Source organism: Carassius gibelio, chromosome A5 (genome assembly GCF_023724105.1).
Source record: "Carassius gibelio isolate Cgi1373 ecotype wild population from Czech Republic chromosome A5, carGib1.2-hapl.c, whole genome shotgun sequence".
In the NCBI taxonomy this organism is placed as follows: domain Eukaryota; kingdom Metazoa; phylum Chordata; class Actinopteri; order Cypriniformes; family Cyprinidae; genus Carassius; species Carassius gibelio.
This window is the reverse complement of record NC_068375.1, coordinates 22,737,454-22,760,841: the sequence shown is the minus strand read 5'-3', so window position 1 is coordinate 22,760,841 and position 23,388 is coordinate 22,737,454. Positions and strand designations below refer to the sequence as shown.

Here is a 23,388-nt window from a genome sequence, read left to right as displayed (position 1 = left end):
AAATAATTACATTTCATCTTAACATGGGTGTGTTACATTCTGCATTTATTTGTCAAGCCATAATTTTGAAAATGATGCATCTAAAAAAAAAACTCTTAAGTGCTGCATTTATACGAAGTATAAAAATAATTCCTTTCAGTCTTTTTAAATTCTTTTTTTATTGTATGATAATCAAGAGTAAGTAAAATCAATTCTCGAGACCAGAAAATACCTTATTGTGAAAGTTTCATCATATCTGAAACCCATCGAAATGTTTGCAAAAAATACAAAATAAAAACACTTATGGTTATGCTGCACTGCTGATGATGTATTTTGTACATATGGATCTACATTAAATGCAATGATTTTTTTTGTGCAATGGACAAACTGTTCACACAATTAGGGAAATACATATCTTCCAATATACCTTCAATTGTTTTTGGACCAAACTGTTAGACATTGAATAAACTTTATCTGAGGTGTGTTTTGTGCCACAACATATATTCTCATAAAACATATTCATCTTTTCTTCAGTAGGATTTCGACTGACTCCGAGATGTGCTGGTAGGTGGTAACGATACATCACGGTAATGAACGTTCAGTATTGTAAACATTCTGGATAACTTATTTTCTGAATTGTTGAGACTTTTATATTGCACATTAGTTTATTTTCCATCAACCAGTTAAAATGTATGGCACTGCATGCATGCTGCATATAAATCAGTCTGATTCTCTCTTTGGTCTGAAGTTCTGGATTAAGCAGCAGACAGACTGAATAAAAATGCAAATTCACTGACAGTAGGCAGCACTTATAGAAAAGCAGAAACATAGCTGTTACCCCATACACAAAGCAGTCCTATGCAAATTTCTGTTTCTGAACTGAAGGAAGTCAAACAGTATTTAAATGTTTTCAAAACAACCATTCAGATTTTTTTATTTGCGATGGTATTTATAAAACACCGAATATTAAGTACTTAATACTGAGCATTATATAAAAGGCATCTGTTTACACTTGCACATTTTAATCTGGATTAAAACGCGTTTTAATTATTTATTATTGTTCTTTTAGTTGTGTTATTTTGCACTTTAATCTGTTTGAAACATTTGTTTACTTTATACATTTTAAATGTGTTGTTTAATTGTATTTTTAATGTCCCTGATTTTAAAAGTTTTGTTATTAAGAGGATGAGTTTGTTCATCTTTTCTAACTGTTTTTGTAACATAGTTCAATACTGCTGTAATACCGTATACCAAGTTTCCACAATCACCATGCTTGGAAAATACCATCACATGCTTAGACTGAATCCAAAGACTGTGTGTTGAGATGTGGCCAGACATAGGAGGGTCCGGCTGGGAGGAGGGGGAAGGTGGGATTGGCAACAGAAACAAATGTGGGTGAGTGTTTGAGTCTGTGCTTTTTGAGTTGTCCAAGTTCTCTGAAGCAGCATCCGCACTCAGCACAGCGGTACGGTCTCTCTCCCGTGTGAATGCGCTGGTGCTTGTGTAAGCTGTCCAAATGGCGGAAGCGTTTCTCGCAGTATCTGCAAGGATACGGGCGCTCTCCTGTGTGTATGCGCTGGTGTGTTTTCAAGCAGTAGAAACGTCTGAAACCCCGGCCACAAATGTTGCAGCGGTGCACTTTATCAGGGCTCTCTATAGTCCTGCTGAACCCTGAGTCACTACTAACAGGTGGTGCCAAGGCCAGCAAAGCATCGCCATCACTCTCCCGCATTGAAGGCAAGGAGATCTGCAGTAACTCTTGCATGGAGTTGGATGAAGATGCTGCAGCTAGATTTGATGAAGGAGGCTCTAATGTAAGTGAATCGGGATCGTCTTCAATTTTAATGGTGCTCTGTTTGACATCATCAGAGTCCTCCATCACCTGTATCAGCTCCAGCTCATTAACATTCCCAGCTGGCGTGCTCATTTCAAACTCAAACTTTGTCATGTCAGATGGATCCTCAGTTGGGATTGCTGGATTTTCTGGTTCCTCAAATTTCCTCTCGCTGTCTGTTACTGCAGAACTGTTGTCTATGAAACAGAAAAGCTCATGTTAATTTATATATATATATATATATATATATATATATATATATATATATATATATATATAGCATGTAAAATGGCCACTTCAGATTGTTGTTTTGCTGCAAAATCTTACTGTGAAAGGAAAACTAGGAATAACTTTCATACTGTTACCAATATTTCAAGATAAATATTTACTGAACGCAAGTTTGCATAGATCTTTTTTTCCCATGTTAAAATAATGTTAACTTAACTTTTTGAGGTTTTTGAGGAATGTTCATTTGTTCATTTCTCAATCATCATTGCATTGGATTATATGTTTTGTCCTCCACAATTAAAACTGCAGAGCTTTGATCATAAAAATGACCAAGTGACAACTGATATTTATATGCTAGCAGTCTGTTATACTGTTAAAAGTACCATTGATTTACAGTACAGGCTATCAGAATTTAATATAAATACCGACATTTGCATCATAATTGGGTCACACTTTATTTTAAGGTCCAATTCTCACTATTAACTAACCAGTAACTATGATTTTTGCCTCAGTTAACTCCTTATTTGCTGCTTATTAATAGTTTATAAGGTAGTTGTTAAGTTTAGGGTATTGGGTAGGATTATGGATGCCATGCATTATACGTACTTTATAAGCACAAATAAACAGCCAATATGTTAATAATAGGCATGCTTATACGCAACTAGTTATTAGTGAGAATTGGACCCTATACTAAAGTGTTACCCATAATTGCATATTTTCATAACATAAAACATTCACCAAAAAAAAAAAAAAAAAATATATATATATATATATATATATATATATATATATATATATATAGACTAGAGGTAAAGTTAGCCTATGTCAGACTTGACAAGCTTAATAAACATTGATGGCTAATACTCTGTGGTTATTTGGCAGTATTTTACTCATAAATGTTAAAAAATAATAACACTGAAACTTTTTCACCCTTATTCGTGATGTAAAACGGGCCTTCTGGCTCATCTTGTGGTTTGAAGAGAGCAGGACTGTTTTCCACAAGAGTTTGTGAGGTCGCGGGGTCACTACTGAGGGCTGAACTGTTGCCCCCTGCAGACCTTCTTGCCTTTCTACGGTTGACACACTCACGAGACAAGTCGGACTGTACCGTGGGGAGACAAAGGCCAACACTAGGGAGATTTTTAGGACTGTGGATTCTTCCGGGTGAGTTTCGGAAGCTCTTGTTCTGCGTCGGTGCTGTGGGACTTCCATCCGCAGTGCGTGACGGAATCACAAAAAGTGCGTCGTCTGCGTTTGGGCGCACGATGTTTGACCCGGGCTGGTTTCTGTTGAGAAGTAAACACTGTTTGATGTTCTTTTCAGCCGCGGTCATGTAGTAGCGCACTGCTTTGAGCTCGCTCTCGGAGATCTCCAGTCTCTCGCGCAGGCTCCGGTTCTCTCGGTGCGACTCTGCGGCTGCGTTACGAGCCGCGGTCAGCTTTATGCCAACAACTCGCGCTGTTTCTTTTAAAACCGTTTCGACCGCGCATCTTACCGCCTGATCGATAGTAGAAGCGAGTTCGCACTTGAGAAAAGTGACGCTGATGTCCATGCTCAAAGTCATGGTTTCGATCCACGGCAGTATTTCACTGTGATGTAATGTTGCATACGTGATCGCAGCGCTCAAGTAGATGCGGTCTGGGTTTCTTTCTTGTCTACCTGAGGACTAGAATAGTTTACGGCCTCACTTCCATCACCAGTGAAACATTAGTACTTCGATGATGCTACTTGATTTAAATGTTAAAAGTACGGAAACCCCAAAGTGTGTTGTGAATATCGCTATCTGTCGCGTTCTGCTGTCGTCAGTGTCGAAGAATAATGACGTCAAAGCAGCTTGGGATTTCGAGTTTTCGTTCTGAGAGGCATTGCTTGAGAATTAAGTTGTATCAGTAGATTATTTACATTATATATATATATATATATATATATATATATATATATATATATATATATATATATATATATATATATATATATATATATATATATATATATATTTAGTTTTTTAAGTCAGTATATGTGTTAAGTATGAAAACTGATTCACACAAGAATTAATGTCCTTTATATAGACGGTTTCAACGGCAACAATATAAACAAACGTTACTGCGCGTGCCCATATTGTGGACCTAACTTAACTTCCGGTAGACTTCCAAATAGAATAAATAACAACAGCCAAGTGCCTCTAGAGTAAATATTTTTGATAACAAACAAAATATTTTTGCTGCGTGGATCAGGCGGACTTAATGAATATGCAAATTCATTATTTGCCAGCAGGAGATGTTTTAAAGCATAGACATAAAGCGCGAGAAATAGAGGTTTGCCCAGTAACAGCTGTAAACGAAGCAGAGCTGGTACGCTCACACGCTGCTATCAGGCATATAACATGCAAGCCCTCCTTCAGAAATACAGCGATATAAAAACACCTGTGCCTCGCTTTGATATTTAAACATATAAATGTAAGGAATTATTATTAATAAAAGTGCACTACGTAACGTTACTCATGTTTATTCAAAGAAGCCTTTTTGAAAATCAATCAGTTTTAAAATTGTGGCGAGTCTCCAAAAATAAAATAAATGTATGGGAAACACATCCCACAGTACAACCAACTGAGCCCAACTTCAGTCTACTCATCACCTTAACTTTAACTGCGTTTGTAGAAGGCAAGGCACTGCAGCCAACAGACAGGAAGTTAACTTAGGTCCAGGCGCGTGCGCCCGATGAAACCGTCTTATAGAAATGGAAAAAAACGTTACTGAGAAAGGCAGTGTTCTGTGATGTGGTCTACTTAGTACAGGGAATCAGAGAAGAATCGCCACTGTGACAGAAAACGAGTATTTCCACTTTGTTGTCAGTATGTATCAGCATGGATAGCACATGGTAATCTCTAAAATCAAGAACAGTTGTGTTGCATAAATTATGACAAAGGTTTAGATTTAAAAACTTGCTTTATATATGAAACTGTTGTTTTCCTATGACCTTTGCACAAGTATAGGTTGTTTGATTAAACACACAGCAGGGTTAAACATTAGAGGCACCTTGCAGCAGAACACTAGGTTAATCATTGCTTCTTCATTCCAGTTTTGGTTGGATGAAAGATCAAACAACAGCAAAATCTTCCCAATGTTTCAGAGAATACTGTCCATTTTTTCCACAATATTTTTAATCATTGCTGGAAATAAACGATTAACTAATTTGCCTTCATCAATTACACATTTACACACTTAACACATTCTTCGATTTATAATGTGGCCTTAGTTCAAATAATGGCAAAATTTGGACTATATATATATAGGCTATGTATATATTTTTGTTTTTTTCCAACATGGTGTAAGAAAGAGCAATAGCGCAATCTAGAGGTTGACAAATGGAAAACACACAACTCTATTTATTTTAGACCCAGTTTTGTTGCACCAAAATCTGGTCGGTCTGACGGCGAAACTCCCTTTCTCTGGTGTCTGAATCTGAGCCCTGTTTAGCCCATGTGGAGAGGAGTGTGATCACATTGCACTCCTCATGTCTGTTAATTCTGTCCATCTCATCTGCTACCAGAAAGGACGCATGTTTAAAGCTTTTAAATACATTTCTATACATTTTGTTGCTTATAATCATCAGGTTAACTACATGGAATACTGGATAAGATATGTGACCTATGAATATATGTGTGGAGAAGAAATGCAGAACAGTTCATGTCCATCCAATCACATACTGCTTGCGTGCATGGGTCTATGAAAATGGTGTTGCTGGGCAACCCATCCACAGCTATACTACAGTCCCTTATGGAGAAAAGGGCAGCTGGAATGTGCCATCACTACATTTGAGGAGGGGGATGCATGGGGGGATGCATGCTGATGATAAACCATATTTTCTGCTAATAATGTGTGGGACAGTCTAAAGGTACAGTGTTGTAGAAATAAATATAAAAATAAATAAATCACTGTTTGATATTCATTCATAATAGTATAGCATAGACAATCCAGTTTGTCATAAATTTTAATATGGGCCAATCAGCAAGCGCACAGTAGTACAAAATATAATCTGTCTGCCTCTCTCCTCTACTTGTAATTATGGCAGGTGTAATTAGGAGTGTGTCTCCGGTGGGTGGCAGCTTATGTCTCTAGAGAGAAAGTGTGCATTGCATTACTGAGTGCCCTTACAAGGGAATTTTAATTACAGCTCTGAGTAATCTAAGAAAGTGTGAGGTCGGTAACTTGTCTGGATAATAATAGATGTTTTTTTTTTTTTTGTTGTTTAGAAATGTTTCGAAAAACACTGGGGAAAAAATAAAATAAATAAAATATGCTCAAAAAAGGGAGAAAAAGATTCATACATGAAAATGTATACATATTAGTTAACTGCGCAATCGTTTGAATTCAAGCAGACGGTGTTGCCATGTCCACCTATTATAATCTTTTTTTGTTTGTTGTTGTTTGTTTTTTCAATATATGTCTAGTTTCACACACACACACACACACACAGAGAGAGAGAGGGAGAGAGAGGGTAGAATATTTATTTTATGGTTGGTGCTTGGCCTCCAAAACACAATAACAATGTTTATAATGAGTACTAGTGTCTTCAGTTATTACCAGGTAAAACTAGGATAGAAACTAGCAACTATTTAAATAATTAAAAGTTACCAAAGAACATTCAAGTAATTAAATATAGCATCAGTAGTAAAACTGAAATAAAAAGACAAACTGTGACCAAATAAAGGCACCTCCAAATACCCCTACCTACTGTTGGAGCCACGCCTTCTATCGCTAAAGTCATGTATTATAGTTTGTTCTCATTTCTCATCCGCTACGTTTTATTAGAGGACGTCGCCTATTTTCGTCTTTTGGAGCGCGATGTGGCAACCCTCCGCTCAGGAGCGCGTTCATGTGTTCATTGAGCAGCTCGTAGGGGGAATTCTGTAGAATGTCACCTTTTTCTCCAGTTCATTTATTTGTCATTTTCCCACAAACGTTTGAAGTGAGATCTACTTATTCTCGTCTCCACATCTCACCACATATCTGATATTAGCTTTAGCGGCCTAAATTCGAGTGTGTTCCAGTGTGAGGTGCTGTTCGCCCCCCTGAGCCGCTGTTTGGCGGCGGAGGTCTGCGCTGCAGTGGTACATTCGCAGTAAAATGGGTGTGGTTGACTCGCGCATATATGATGCTACGTGTTTCTGCTGCAGACCGACTGATTTCATATGGGACTAAATTGACATCAGAGTGAGCGGCACATTATCTGAATGATTTAGAAAACAACTGTAACGTTACTGTTGTTTCTGTTGAATTCACCCCGCCTCCTATTCTGGCACAGTCACACATTTGAACTGATGGATGGGTTATGCGCCTCCGGAGAGATAGCCAAGTCGGTTTTGGTTTCTTCATTTTAATTTATTTAAAAGGCCACGGCCTCGCGTTGTATTGAACTGGTCATTTCTTGGACGAGGAGCAACGCTCAAAACGAAGAGACCAGAAGGAGAAGACAGAGGAAGACGACACTCGGGAGGATCAAGCAACGCAGTATAAAGACAATGACGGCATGTGCTTGATTTGAAAGCTTTACTCTATTTGAACTTATTACATCTGTCGGCAATTTACACCATTTAAGGAGCAAAATCATTTTCCTCTTTCAAAAGCAAAGTGTACTGAAACCAGGAATACCGTGGAAAAGGCTTTTTTTCAATCCTCAGTAAACGACAGGGCGACATGGTAGCGCTGTACTTCATGATAACATCGTTTTGATTCGTTTCACACATGAAAGACACCGTTGCCGAGGCCTAACTAGCACTAGGAGAAAACCCACAGTATGCAGTCCTAAACATTTTCCAGCAGAAAAATTCCCTGCGAATTACTTCCGCAACGCACTTCAGCATTCCTCTTACTTTACGCGGAGATTGAAGCCAAACAGGAAGATTAACAGGTAGGCCTATATTATTTCCTAAGATTCATCAGAATCTTGTGACCCAGATAAGACGTTGGATGAAAAGTAGTAAGCTTTATACCATTAAAATGGTCTGTGTTCATTTGTTATATGTTATTTTCTGTCATTTGGGATTTTAGTGGTTTTGTCACAAAATCGCATCAGTGATGTTTCAATCAGTCGGAATAGGAATATCAATAAGCGATTATACATCATATTACATCTTTTTTTAAAGGTGTTGCATGTCTTATTTTAGCCGTGAGTGGTGAATTGATGGAGCAGAAGCCTCCTGTACTTCAGCTGGACGCAGCCTCCAGTGCTTCACTCACTCTACTGCTCTGATTATGGCAAGCTGCTTCAACATTTATTGCTTCATAAATGATTTGTTTTAAATGACTAGTAATACATCTAATACTGACTAGTATCATTTTCACTTTAACTACAAAATGAATCCATTAGGTACTGTTCACTTATGCATTACAGTTGTTAATGGGTCATAATCAGGTTTTTAATATTCAGTTAGTACTAATGTTTTTTTTTTCTTTTCGTAACACAGTGTAGTTGCTAGTATATATACTCCAGCTTCACTAGTATATATGTTTTGAATATTTTTGTTTATACAACACTGGTATTTAACCCAATTGTTTGCAACTTTACCTGTCTCTTACTTATGCCAGGCACTTGCTTTTTTGCTTGTCATATGTAATAATTAGTCAGAATGGTTACTTTGTTCATTTCAAATCTTATTTGTAGATTTTTTTTTACCAGTTCCAATTTGAATACACCATTGTAAGGGTTGCACAGACTAGAAGACTAGTCGATAAGTCATCTTTAATGCTCTGTCATGATGCTTGACAAGGTTGAATTTATTCACATACGCAATCGCTCTCTCACTAATGCATTCGTATAAATGGAATCTTTACTGTGCTTCTTTATCTGTTTCTGATTTAGAACAAACAGAAATCTGTAAGAAATATAATGACCCAAAGACAACAGAACTGATAAAAATTAGCTGTTATGGAAGCAATAGCCATGTGAGCAGTGCTGTGTCATATAGCTGTGCACAAGGTGTTCGAGTCTCAGCTTAGGGATCAGGCTTATTTGTTCATTAATGATGTCATGTCATCAGTGACTAGTCAACGTCAACTCGACTTTTATCACATAAATGTTGACTTTAAAAAAATCTCTGAAGTCGTTCAACCGCTACACCAGGGTTTCTCAAATCTTGTCCTGTACGGTCAGTGCTCTGCAGAGTTCAGCTCCAACCTTGATCAAACTCACAGACCTCAGGATTCTAATGATCCTGAAGACATTGATTAACATGCTCAGGTGTGTTTGATTAGGGTTTGGAAAGTGGATCTCGTGGGTTGGATTTGAGGATCCCTACCCTACATAAGGGCCTTTTGCACTGCTTTAGTTTCAGAACTAAATGTGCAGTACTAAAGTACAGGGACGATTTTGCTTGAACTATTTCCCAGTACCATTTAAAGGGTTGCATTCGAACTGACAGTATGTACTAGCAAGTGATGTAAGCTGGTCGACAGCGACGTCATTTGTGCGCACCGTTCAACAACATTAACAAAGAAGAGTAACGTTAACAACAGGAGGATGGAGGACACTGTGATCAGAGCAGTGTTTTTGTTGTGTCTCGCGGGTTTCATAATAATGGACATGGAATGCCGATGTATACATTAAGCGATTGAAAGAACGGAAAGGGGGACTAAGAATCTCCAATGACAACTGAAAGTGCTATATTTGTTAGAAGTGCCTGCACTTCAGCGTCCATTCATCTAAATAAGTTTGCACAATGTTTACAGTATGGTTACATGCCACAGCGTTTTAAATCATGGCGGTTGAGGGCCTTTTTGAAAGCGTCTGGCCAATCTATGTCCCCTTACATCGTGGGAAGTACCAGTTGTGCTGGTTAGACCCTGCTCCGGAGTAGGAGCTAATTTCGTTCTTGAAAAAGGCAGTCTGGTACTAAAATCGCACCCAGTTCCGGCGGTGCGAAAACGCCCAAAAGTGGGTAGTTCCACAATTAGTACTGGTACTATGAAAAGTTTCCTACAGTGCAAAAGGCCCTATAGTGTCCGATAAATGGGTATTAGTGTTGATTAAGGCTGGAAAGTGTGTTGGAATTGTGTACATAGCCATCTTAGTATAATAAAAATCCATCCAGTGTTTTTTTAATTTTAATTTAATTTTATTATCTTTGTAAAACCAAATCAGGCTCAAATTTTTTTGCTATTGAAAAATAAATATTAATCTTTATTAAATTACATTAATTCAATAAAAGTTTTCTATACAAATTAGCACAAGTCAGTCTGCAATACCGGACAGGACAACAAGGAGACTCCAATTTATTTAGAACCAAGAACCAAGAGAAAACATTACCGTCTACAGCCGCGAGAGGGCGCTCTATGTTTTCAAGGAGATGCTATAGGAGCACTGAGCAGCATAGAGCGTCCTCTCGTGGCTGTAGACGGTAATGTTTTCTCTTGGTTCATGTCAAATTAATTTGGTAAATAAGTCGCACCTGACTATAAGTCGCAGGACCAGCCCGCGCATTTCTAGTTACCTAGACAGCAGACACTTTTACTCAGAGTACCTGCAACATGTCAGAATTAGCGGTACACACAAAAAAGTGCAGGTACTCCAAAGACTAAAACATAGAAGTGCTGGTACTGTGTACCAGTGTCTACCAACCCACTTCAAGAACTGTGGAAGTACTCTCTGTTTTGTGCACAGTATAATGTCCATGTCCAGCAAGGTAATAAAAACATCAGAGGGTCAGTTAGAATTTGTTGAAGAATCAAAAGTACATTTTGGTCCAAAAATAACAAAAATTACTATTTTATTCAACATTGTCTTCTCTTCCGGGTCTGTTGTGAGCGCGTTCATGATGCTGCTGGCATGTTTTCTGGCGCACCCAATAACAAAAATAACATGTCAGCAGCGTCGTACATTAACTGTCACAGCAGTCGCACTCACAACAGACCCGGAAGAGAAGACAATGCTGAATAATGTCGTATTTTCGATGCTTCAAAATATTCTATCTGACCCTCTGATGATGTCACACGGACTACTTTGATGATGTTTTTCTTACCTTTCTCGACATGGACAGTATACCGTAGACACAGCTTCAATGAGGGACTGAGAGCTCTCGGACTGAATCTAAAATATTTTAAACTGTGTTCCGAAGATAAACGGAGGTCTTATGGGTTTGGAACGACATGAGGGTGAGTTATTAATGAAATACTTTTTGGCTGAACTAACCCTTTAACAATGTTCTTACTACCTTTGGGCCTTGACTGTGGTAGTTACCTTGCTGTCTATGGAGGGTCAAAAAGCTCTCAGATCTCATCAAAAATATCTTAATTTGTGTTCTGAAGATGAATGAAAGTCATATGGGTTTGGAACTACATGAGGGTGAGTAATTAATGACAGAATTTTCATTTTTGGCTGAACCATCCCTTTAAAGGGGAAAACCCTCCACAGGCAGCTAAACAACTAGCTGCCACACTAGCCCCCCACAATTCACTGAATTCATTCTACATGTCCAGTTTATCAGGTGCACGAATTCTGTGTCCAGCATTTGTACGAGTCACTCGCCGCAGGGAACTAAACATCCTTAACCCTTTTGTGGTCTTCGGTCCCTTCTGACCGGATAATTTTTAATTTCGTAAAATCATAGCTTCACCAGAATAGTATGAAACTTGGTGACTTTTATGGCATTTGCTATGTGAACACACACACACACACACACTGAGGGCATGATTCAAGGTCCTATGACATGAAAATGTCACTTTCTGAGGTTTTTTAAGTTTAATATGAGTTCCCCTAGCCTGTATATGATCCCCAAGCTTCTAGAAATTTGAATCGGTGTAAATTGAGATTTTTCTATCTTTCTCTGCCTTTGAGAAAATGGAAGCTCAAACGGCCTGATCTTGAATCTCCTCGTTGTGACGTTGTAACGAGAATTGTTACCTCCCCTTTCTCTGCTTTGCCCGCCCAAATATTTACATATAATTCAGTCGCAATGTCAGCACAGGCGTTAGAGACTTTTATGATATGGATTCGACAGCACCGGCACAAACAGTGAGTAACAGTGTTCATTAATGCCTGATCTGTGATCAGTGATTTCTGATGTGTAGCTAATCATTCAAGTTCACACAGACTTTCTTTCTAAATCGTTTAATACTGTTTATGCATCAGTGAATCAAGCCAGTGACTAAACGATCAACTTCACGTTGTTTCTCTTAGTAGCATGAAACAAATCTGTTATTTCAATTGTGATTTAACTACAGAGAGCGGTCAAAGAACGCTCGCTTTTTTCCGGAGCTGTTACACATCTCGAGTATATCTGCACACTTGCCCAAACTGCCGTTACAATGAATGACGCTGTTATGCTGCACAATGGAGCTCTTACTGTATTCATGTGTTTGCTGTTAGCTGTGGTGAAAGCATTTTGTGAGAGAAAACGTGTTGCAATAATGACGAGATCACTGCATCCAGGTGATAAACAGACTCTGTCTACTCAATCCTCATCACTGCAGCCTTTCATGTGATGGGGAAAAGATCGAAAAAATAATTATATAATCAACACTTCCATGATTCGTTAATCTCGACTGCTGTAATAGTAATATATATATATATACAGTGGGGATCGAAAGTTTGGGCACCCCTTGCAGAATCTGTGAAAATATGAGTAATTTTCAAAAAATAAGAGAGATCATACTAAATGCATGTTATTTTTTATTTAGTACTGTCCTGAGTAAGATATTGTACATAAAAGATATTAACATTTAGTCCACAAGACAAAAAAAATGCTGAAATTATTAAAATAACCCCACTCAAAAGTTTGGGAACCCTTGGTTCTTAGTACTGTGTTCTGTTACCTGATGATCCTCGACTGTCTTTCTGTTTTGTGATGGTTGTGCATGAGTCCCTTGTTCTGAACAGTTAAACTGAGCAGCGTTCTTCAGAAAAATCTTTAAGCTCCTGCAGATTCTTCTGTTTTCCAGCATCTTTGCATATTTGAACCCTTTCCAGCAGTGACTTTATGACTTTGAGATGCACCTTATCACACTGAGGACATTTGAGGGACTCAAACACAACTATTTAAAAAGATTCAAACATTCACTGATGCTCCAGAAGAAAACAAGATGCATGAAGAGCTGGGGGGTGAAAACTTTTGGAATTTGAAGATCAAGGTAAATTTTACTTAATTTGTGTACCGGGAAATATACAAGTATCTTCTGTTGCTTACGAAGGGCAGAACTAAATGGAAAAAAATTATATTTCAACAATATAAGACAAATTTGGCCATCTTCATTGTGTTCAAAAATTTTCACCCCCAGTGAAATAATGCATCTTGTTTCCTTCTGGAAAGATTCTGCAGGCTACAATTTTTGCTACATTTTGTTTCGTGTAACAAAATGCTTTCTGGTTTGAATGTAGTAAAAATAATAATGCAAAAACATACACTTAAATCAACATTTAAAACTATTAAAAACTATTAAACCTTGACAAAAAGTAGTCTTTGAGAATGCCTTAATATACATTTAAATCCACAACCTAATTAAAGTAAACAATTATGCATAAAAACAACTAGGGAATTCACAATCCTAGCCTATACAGTTCTATACAGGGATCTCTTTTTTTGGCTCGCACCAGGAGGTGCTATTCTGCCTTCAAAAGTTATATTTTAAAGGCCTTTTCTCAAGTTTAATCTGAAATACTGCATTAATTAAATTATATATATATATATATATATATATATATATATATATATATATATATATATATATATATATATATATATATATATATATAATATTATATAATAATAATAATAATAATATATATATATTTTTTTACTATTTTCAATGGGAAAAAAGTATCATAATTATTGCATAAATATTAATTAGTACCATAGAATTCTCTCAAAATACAAAATTAATTAAATATAAAAAAAAGATAAAATATTATTGAACATAAATAAATTAGATTGATTTTACTGAAAAAAAAAAAAGTTAAGGTGTCCGCGGTCACTTTTGACTTCGAAGTCTATAAGTGTGATTCTCAAATGAGGAGCGCAGAAGGGTTAAAAGGGAAACGCAAGCACTCTATGTGAATTCTGTCACATCTTTAAGTATGCCGCCACAGTAGAAAGATGAAAGAGGACTAACTGAGTTTAACCGTTCACATGCCTGTTGTTCTGGGCGTAGGACGAAATGAATGAAATGTAAACGTAACCCATGTGACCAAGCAAATGCATGGTAACGATGCGTAGTTTAAATATGTTGCAATTTCAGTGAAAACAGTGGTTGGTGTCAGTAAATGATATATGACACTTACTTTTCTCCCTGTGCATATGTCTGACATTTCTTTATAGTTCATGCTAACAGAACTTCAATGACACAAATGCAACATATTATTAGTATGCTTTTGTATCGGTTATAATATAACCCCGCTGCAAAGAAAATAAAAAAAAACAGTAGGCTGATAAAAAGATAATTTGAATCTTAAGGCTATTTGTAACATATATATATATATATATATATAGAACTGATTTCAAACATCAGACCAGAAGGCATTATGATGCACTCGTATGGACCAGAGGATAACTAACCCCTCTCTTCTTAACCGGCTGCTGCTTTCCCAACATGCTTGAAGACCTTAAAAGGTGCAGAAGGGGTTTGAGTCATCTAGATTAGCCAAGATTCCTCAGATCTAAGCCATTTATCTGAGTGAAAGGTTTTGTGGGTAAAATGGAATTATACATCATTGCCGCTTCTTTCTCTACGATGGGTTGAGATGTACGTTTTCAAGTGGGTGTGTGTAGCTTTGATGCTCTTTGTGTGGAGTTTCCTCACAGACTGATGCTTATACATTGTTGAATTCCTTTCTTCCTGCTGTGGTGTTGTGTTTGCGTGCGTGTGTTAAGGGAGTTAAGGCTCTCTAATAAGTATGTGTGGTAAGGGGGTAATAACAATAATTTTTGCATCTGTGTCTCGCAGCTCCCATCAGCATTGATACAATAGCCATACTGAGATCTTTGGGTTATAACAGGAAACATGCAAAGTAGAACTGTTCATAAGGTCCAAAAGACTATGGGATTGGTTGATGATTTGTGACACATTTGACTGTGTAAAAAACACATGCAAAAAGCCTGTGTGTTTTTGCATGCCAATTTAAATGTGTAACCTCATGTATGGTGTCAGGTCAGGCAAGCAATTCTTTCTCTCATTTCAATTCAATTCTAATAACTAGACCCGCATGGCCAGAAGTACATTCTGTAGGCCTGTTGCCAAAGCAAACAACATAAAATATCATTTAGAAAAACCGAATGATTGAAATTTCAAATCTCTCTATCTGATACACACACACACACACACACACACACACACACACACTTTTATTTACCGTCTTGTTTCTGTTTGGAATGCCTCCCAGAATATTAATCCTATTATATTATAGGTTTTTAGCCAGATTATACCAGATTAAAGATTATGCCGTGATATTAATATAAACCCGCAGGACATCTGCACTCTGAAATTATCTGTATTAAACACATCTTTTATACACATTATTACAATAACAAATCTTACTAAAAGACTTATTAAAATCAAGATTGTATTATTCTGCTTGTCAATCGCACAAACTGTCTGTGATTCGTCACTGGGTTCAACTAGAACACTGTGGCCTCTGATGTTATTCACATGTCGTGTTTTATTCTACAGGTGTCTGCGGGGGTGAGAGAGGTCAGAGGGTAAAGGTTAAAGGCCATTTCAAGATGAGTGAGCTCGAGCAGCTTCGTCAGGAGGCTGAGCAACTGCGCAGTCAGATCAGAGTGAGTCCTAATACTGATACTGCTGAAAAATCAACTTCACTGGGGTCCTGATCACCACGTCAGGGTTTATGTTGCCATAATGACAGTTGGCGTTTCATTATCCCTTACACATAGTAATGAACAGAATGAGTGTTTATCATGTTGCTGCTAAATACACTTATTTGAAGATTAATTTCTTATTGCCATGCCAGCTTCTATTGCTATTTTCACGACAAAACCATACTTGAATTACAAACTTTAAAATAAAAAACATTGAAGTGCCATTTTTCCTAAAATTCTAAAACCACCTTTGACTTGAACACTTTCAAGGGTAATATACTAGGTATTAAGGGCACCTATTATGCAAAATCCACTTTTACAAGGTGTTATGTCAGAAATGTGTGTTGGAGTTGAATGTACATTTATCTTTATAAAAGCAAACCAGGCTCAAAAAACGCACGGTTTGTATCCTATGTGTGTCTTTTAGAGCATTATGGATGTCATAAGCAATTTCTAGTGATGCAATAGTGGCTTCCCTGAGACTCCACTCAAAATGAAGTGTGCACTGAGATCTGAAACCGGCTAACATTAAGACATTCACATTGTCTTCTGTCCCTCAGGATGCCAGGAAAGCATGTGGAGACTCCACACTCACTCAGGTGAGATGTAATTACATGTAGGATCTCCAGAGGTCTGTGGGTTTTCATTCATGTGGCATTTATGCGTGTGTGGTAGATAACAGCGGGCCTGGATCCGGTGGGGAGGATACAGATGAGGACGAGGCGCACACTGCGTGGGCATTTGGCTAAAATCTACGCCATGCACTGGGGCACAGACTCCAGGTATCTCAATCAGCAACCTTCTGACACTTCACCACTTACAGCTGCCATCATAGAGAACAAAAAAAAAGTTTAAAGTAGCAAATGAGCATGACTCAGTGGTTTGTGACTTGGCTTTGGTTTTGCACCTGTTGACGGCACAGAAGACAATGAACAACATGACACACTGACCCGAATTCTACAGCTGCACTACTGGCACAGTGGAAACAAATATCTTTAAAGACGTTTGATTTTTGTGAGCTGTTCTATACTCCAAGGACATATTCTAGTAGAGCCATGTGTACAGTTGTAGCAACTAAAGTCAAAAGTATACGTCCCTTGTCCACATTCCACTCTAGTTTACGACATTTATGTCATCATCATCACAGTCCACTGATGTCCATGCGCTGCACATGTTTTTAACTATGTGTCATTTCGAAAGCTGCACCCTCCAAAGGACATATTTGTCACCCACATTTCTTTGAAGAGGTTTTATTTCAGAAAAGTATCCATTATTGTAATGTCTTTCTTACTTCGGAATTAAATAAGGATTGTCCATGAAGTCACTAGAGGGATCTGAAACATAGCAAAATCTTAATAAAAGTTGGAAACATTTTTCAGTGTTGTCCGTTGACATAGTACGTAGTCATATCGCGGGAAATTGACAATAATCAGATGCCGCGTTCATGTCATATATTCTCTTTTTATCTTTAATCATATATATAAACTTTCTTATGTAATCCTCAGGCTTCTTGTTAGTGCCTCACAGGATGGAAAACTCATTGTCTGGGACAGCTACACTACGAACAAGGTCTGTAGCTCCATCATTTTATTACACATAAAGCACATTATGGTGCAGCTAAGTATTGTAATTTTGAGCTAGTAACCAAAAGCTTTTCCTAAACTATCACCATCAAGTAAACCAATGCCAGGTTGAATCAAGTGTATAGTAAAATCACATTATATTCATCAGGTAAAATAAATTATTATTAGACAGTTCTGGCAAAAGTTCAGTAATATATTTTCTTGTAAAGGTTATTTGATTTTCAACAGTCTGTTTAATCTTCGTGTATGTTCAATATTATACATTTCAGATGCATGCCATCCCGTTACGGTCATCATGGGTGATGACGTGTGCGTATGCGCCGTCAGGAAACTTTGTGGCCTGTGGCGGCCTAGACAACATTTGCTCCATATACAGCTTAAAGACTAGAGAGGGCAATGTTCGAGTCAGCCGAGAGCTGCCTGGACACACAGGTTTGATAACACACACATACTCACCTTCATTTACCCAGAACACTAAAGCAATTTCATAAATATGAGAAGTATAAATATTTTTGATTGATTCATAGATCAGTTTGTATACTGTTGCTGGCAGCAATCAAATAGACTGCTCGTGACTGCATCTTTTCTGTTCGTCTAAAAGAAAAGAGAATCAGACATCTTTTCTTTTCTTTTTTCTACCATCATGCAGTTTCATGGTGTGGCATGCTGACTTCCTGTCTGTTCATTTCCTAGGTTACCTTTCCTGTTGCCGTTTCATAGATGACAATCAAATTATCACCAGTTCAGGAGACACAACCTGGTGTGTTCAATAACTATTTTGTACTACACTGAAATGCACTGGTTCTCAACTCCAAATCTGTGGTGCCCCCACTGATCTATATATGACTGGATCGCTCATAGCGTTTAAACTGCCAACAGTCAGTGAAGTCACCGGAAGTGTTCGATCTGCCATCTTACTAATCCCTACCAGCAGAGAGCACCATTGAGTCACATGCAAACCACTGACCTGAAATCACCCGATTTGAAGCAAATCATTCAAACGGGATTCGTTGTTATTGTATGTGTATGTAAATTCATTTTTACTTCAGGTGTTTTCTGCAATATTTATGGTCTTCTGGGGCAGGATAAGAGATATATTTAAACCGTTTAGGTGGGTGTGTCTGCTGCGCACTGACAACACAGGTAACGATCCAACACAAAATATAGCCTATTTATTTATGAACATAATTATTCAGGAATTATTCAACATAAACGTATTAGTATCAGAAATGGATTTGAATATATTACAATGAATAATACAATCATGTTGTTAATATTGCTCTATAATGAAATGAAAAGCTTAACTTACTATCTTGGAAATAAAGCCTTTAAATCTGTACTGTATATAGTCAGTTATTTCAGATTTCAGAACGAACACTTTGTCGTTTGTAATAAATGTTGAGGTCGTGTCCGTCTGATGTTTATCATGTTCATGATGTTCGCTACTGTAACGAACGTAAGCTTTTTAATAAGTAGGGGAAATTCCCAACATTTAAAAAAAATAACCGTTTAACATACATGCTATAAACGCTGCCTTGTTAGGTGATGTTTTCTCATTAAAATCATACAATTTCCTATTAATTCAATGGAACGTTTACACACACTAGGGATTACCAATATGGCGTCGCGGCCGCTTCACTTTCATGACGTCATGAGCAATCCAGTTCCCTATTATAGATCAGTGGGTACCCCTCCATAGTACCAGAATTGTCTGTTGTACAAATGCCCTTAAAATCAAACATGATTTAAAAAACATAATTATTAATATTAATATACTATTAAAATGTGTTATTTATTAAAATGTTTAATATTATTTAATTCATATTAAACACAGAAATCAGTATTTCTCCTCTCTTTTAAAAGTTGATGAGCCTGTTTATTTTACATGATTAAATGGTTATTTGGGTTTTATTTACATTTATTGTTTTTTCCCTTCTGTCTGTGATTAGACCAGTTACTGCAGTCAAACAGACCGCTCACTTTCAGTTACAGCTTCTTTTGAATGTACACTTAAATAATTCAATGATGTCTGTGCAGTTTGTACGTTTTAACCTTGTGTTTGTGTTTGCGCCAGTGCTCTGTGGGACATTGAGACTGGTCAGCAGACCACACTGTTCTCAGGTCACAGTGGAGATGTGATGAGTCTGTCATTGGCTCCAGATTCACGGACCTTCATCTCGGGGGCCTGTGACGCCTCCATTAAACTCTGGGATATCAGAGATAGCATGTGCAGACAGACGTTCACCGGACACGAGTCCGACATCAACGCTGTCTGTGTGAGTAAACGCGCTGCTTAAATGAATATTGCAGAATCAAAGTAGATCACTATTGCTTATCACTTCTTTTCTTCTCCATCTCTCAGTTCTTCCCCAGCGGCAGTGCGTTCGCAACTGGTTCTGACGACGCCACCTGCAGGCTGTTTGACCTGCGCGCGGATCAGGAGCTGTGTTTATACTCTCATGATAACATCATCTGTGGCATCACCTCTGTGGCCTTCTCCCGCTCTGGCCGTCTGCTGCTCGCCGGCTACGATGACTTTAACTGTAACATCTGGGACGCCATGAAGGGAGACCGAGCAGGTGAACATACTGGTTTTAATATTTTGTGTCAGTACAGTAACCGTTTGCACAATGTTTCATTTGTAAATTGTGAGGTCTTTGAACAATAGTGACGTAGGATCTGTGGGGTTTAGGGGGGCAGAAGATTGAACAATCTGGCACTGGTATTTACACAAATGTAAAATACAGTAATTAGCACTAGATTCTTGCATCAGACTGAGACAAATTACACCGATCTTGTAAAAAAAGAAATAAAACCGAGCTGCCAATAGTGCAATATAGTTACACTTGCTTGTAGTGTAGATTACGTCACATAAAGTAGATGCTAAATGCTAAAAATGCATTGCCCAAATGCACATTAATAAAAAATAAATAAATATGCCTTTTATATGGAAATTATTCATATTATCATTATTAATAATAATACTGTTATTTTATATGATCAGTTATTTTACTTCATTTTTACACTAACTTTTAGAAGTTTAGAGCAAGTACGATTTACATTTTAAATAAATAATTACTTTTTTTTTTTTTTAGACAATGTTATAATAATGTTATATTTCAAATAAATTCTATTCAAATTAGTTAGAATTTTATTCATCAAAGAATCCTGAAAAACATCACAAAGTAGTTTTCCACAAAAACATAAAAGTGCCCCTGTTATGCAGTGTGTAAAGTAGCTCTATGTGAATGCAAAAGTCTGCAAAATTGTAAAACCGAAAGTGCACGATAAATAAAGTTATTATCTCCTAAAAGAAAGAATTAATCCAGGACAGCCTGAACGAGTCGTTAGTAACACATTTGTATACTGGTCGTCTATGTTCTACGCTGGTCGGCCGCAAACAACTTGACCCTCCATCAAACACGTCATTTTACTGACAACTGCTTCTCTAATCTCTGGGAGTTCAACACTGGATTCACAAAATGCTTTCTTGAAAGATGGCCAAAGTCCCTTTAAGGTAAGTCTTGTCACTGGGCGGCCATCTTTGAAACGCCTCTGGGGCATGCAAGAGCAGCTTTGAATGGAGAACCATCAAATTCTCCAAAGCGGTTCACCAAGCTTAAAGGGTTAGCTCATCGAAAAATAAAAATGATGTCATTAATAACTCACCCTCATGTCGTTCCAAACACGTGAGACCTCCGTTCATCTTCGGAACATAGTTTAAGATATTTTAGATTTAGTCCGAGAGCTCTCAGTCCCTCCATTGAAACTGTGTGTACGGTATAAACGGAGGTCTTACGGGTTTGGATCGACATGAGGGTGAGTTATTAATGACATAATTTAGATTTTTATTTAGACCCTTTAAGATTAAATAATATTTGAAATCACCAAAGAAATCTGACACCAACTGTGTCATAAATGTTTCTTTTACTCAAAAAGTGTTAAAAAAAGCTTATTTTTCAGGCGCTTGTCTCAGAACGGCAGCTGCAGTGACCGATTAACGATTGGCTCTTTTACTCAGAAGGCAGGGCTTCATTCGATAGAGTGGATATACTGAGCATAGCATTTTTCCCCATTCAAAACTATAAGAGTGACACATCTTGGTTATTCTAGTCTTTGAGACAGCTCAGAGCCCATGTTATTTCACAGTCTGTAAGTATGATAAATAATAGATGTTTATATTTTCTGTTGAGCATTTAAAATACTGAACTATGACACACACTGAACACGGTGGACCAATCACAATAGACTGGTCCATCTGACCAATCAGAGCAGAGCATGCTCACGGAAGCGAGAGGTTTTAGAGAGACTGAATCTTTGAACTGCTTCAAACTAATAATTTGAGAATCGTTGGAAAACGAGGTGACATTAAATGCATATTTTGAGAAAACAAAAGTGATTTTTGCCTATGCATGCAATCATATTGTAGAAGACCAAAACAATATTAGGAACCTTAAAATGGCATAATAGGGGCACTTTATCCAACACTGATGGTAAGTGCTCATGTTTGATCATCAAACCAGCATTAGAAGGATTTCTGAAGGATCATGTGGCACTGAAGTCTGGAGTAATGATGCTGAAAATTCAGCTTTACTATCTCAGGAATAAATGTCATTTTAACATGTATTAAATTTTTTCTTTAATTATTGTATTATTTCACAACAGAAATATTTGTGATGTCTTTTTGAAAAAATAAACACACCCGTGTTGAGCATAAACGACTTCTCTCCAAACATCCCAATAGATCATACCCATCCCAAACTTTTGAACAGTAGTATATATACACATGGCACATGAGGAGGTTTTGAACTGGCCCAATATAAACTGTATGTTTACACTTTAACACTCACACTCATTGTCTCTTACAGGAGTGCTGGCTGGCCATGACAATCGTGTGAGCTGTCTTGGGGTCACAGATGATGGCATGGCTGCATGCACAGGTTCCTGGGACAGCTTCCTGAAGATCTGGAACTGACCACACACACAGCTCTATTGTACACATTATTTACTCATCACACACAATGTATGTACTTTACTGTACATATGATATACACTTGCCTACACAGACACATGGCTGACAAATAAACTGTACATACTATATATAATTAGTTACACGTTTACACCAAACTCTATAGTGCGACATCATTCTATATATATATATAGTCACACTATATAGGTAGGTTTGGACCACAAGTTTGAAACAGGAATGTTTACACACACTTACTTCCCCCCCCTTAGGCTTTGCTGGACCTACATGGTACCTTCACTTACTAAGAGACACAAGTACATGTGGAGAAATGTGCATTTGAGTGAGCGGTCTAATTTGAGCGTACAAATCCAAAACATTTCTGTGACCTGCTTTATTTTGAGACTGAACCTTGAGCTCGGAGTGATGGGTGTTGATCCATTAAAGAGCAATTTTTGTTCTTACTTCCATTGCCATCTATAATAAAAAATAAGCCTAAAGTACTAATGTTTCCATGAGCATGTAGAGTTGAAGAGATGGAAGACCTGTGACAGTTACCCACCAAGAGTCGATTCAGATCACACTTTATGTAGTCCATGTTTTTTTAGCTGCGTATGCCAGGCATATTTCAGTATACAAGTAAATATATGATGTTTTGTCTTTAATTTTTGTTTAGATTTCACATTTTTAAAAAGCTTTTATTCATGTTTACCTGTGTGCCACACCCTAAGGAGAATAAAGAAAACTAAAAACTAATCAATAAAAATCTGTATCACTAAATATGTGACCACAGCTTGCTCACAAGACTGTGTAAATACTTATGTGAAATTACTCAGTTCATAAAAGTGGTTCTATGCATTTTTTGGGGGGGGGGGGGACCCAGGCTTCACATTGGACAAGCAAAGTTATTTATCTGACAGTGTTGTAAAAAGGAATAAACAACAGAAGTGTGATACCAAACACACTTACCTATGACAAATTTGGGCCAAAATTT

The 23,388-nt window shown here is 37.5% G+C and overlaps 2 protein-coding genes across 4 annotated transcripts; one reads left to right on the top strand and one right to left on the bottom strand.

The window, feature by feature from the left end:
* Window positions 1–133: 133 nt before the first annotated feature.
* On the bottom strand, window positions 134–3,855 carry LOC128003765 (zinc finger protein 394). Its single transcript, XM_052592551.1, has 2 exons — window positions 2,972–3,855; window positions 134–2,010 (listed from the first exon to the last, which is right to left on the bottom strand). The coding sequence occupies exons 1-2, from the start codon at window positions 3,603–3,605 to the stop codon at window positions 1,274–1,276; spliced, it is 1,371 nt and encodes a 456-aa protein (XP_052448511.1). The 5' UTR covers window positions 3,606–3,855; the 3' UTR covers window positions 134–1,273.
* Window positions 3,078–23,186, top strand: LOC128003781 (guanine nucleotide-binding protein G(I)/G(S)/G(T) subunit beta-2). 3 transcript variants are annotated; one of them, XM_052592554.1, is made up of 10 exons: window positions 3,078–3,205; window positions 15,697–15,806; window positions 16,406–16,444; window positions 16,521–16,627; window positions 17,351–17,414; window positions 17,698–17,860; window positions 18,122–18,188; window positions 19,503–19,704; window positions 19,791–20,007; window positions 22,297–23,186. In XM_052592554.1, exons 2-10 carry the CDS (start codon window positions 15,750–15,752, stop codon window positions 22,401–22,403), a joined length of 1,023 nt encoding a protein of 340 aa, XP_052448514.1. In that variant the 5' UTR covers window positions 3,078–3,205; window positions 15,697–15,749; the 3' UTR covers window positions 22,404–23,186. The 3 variants fall into 3 exon arrangements, with proteins under 3 accessions (XP_052448514.1, XP_052448512.1, XP_052448515.1); XM_052592552.1 differs by lacking the exon at window positions 3,078–3,205 and adding an exon at window positions 7,019–7,951; XM_052592555.1 differs by lacking the exon at window positions 3,078–3,205 and adding an exon at window positions 8,276–8,298.
* Window positions 23,187–23,388: the final 202 nt, after the last annotated feature.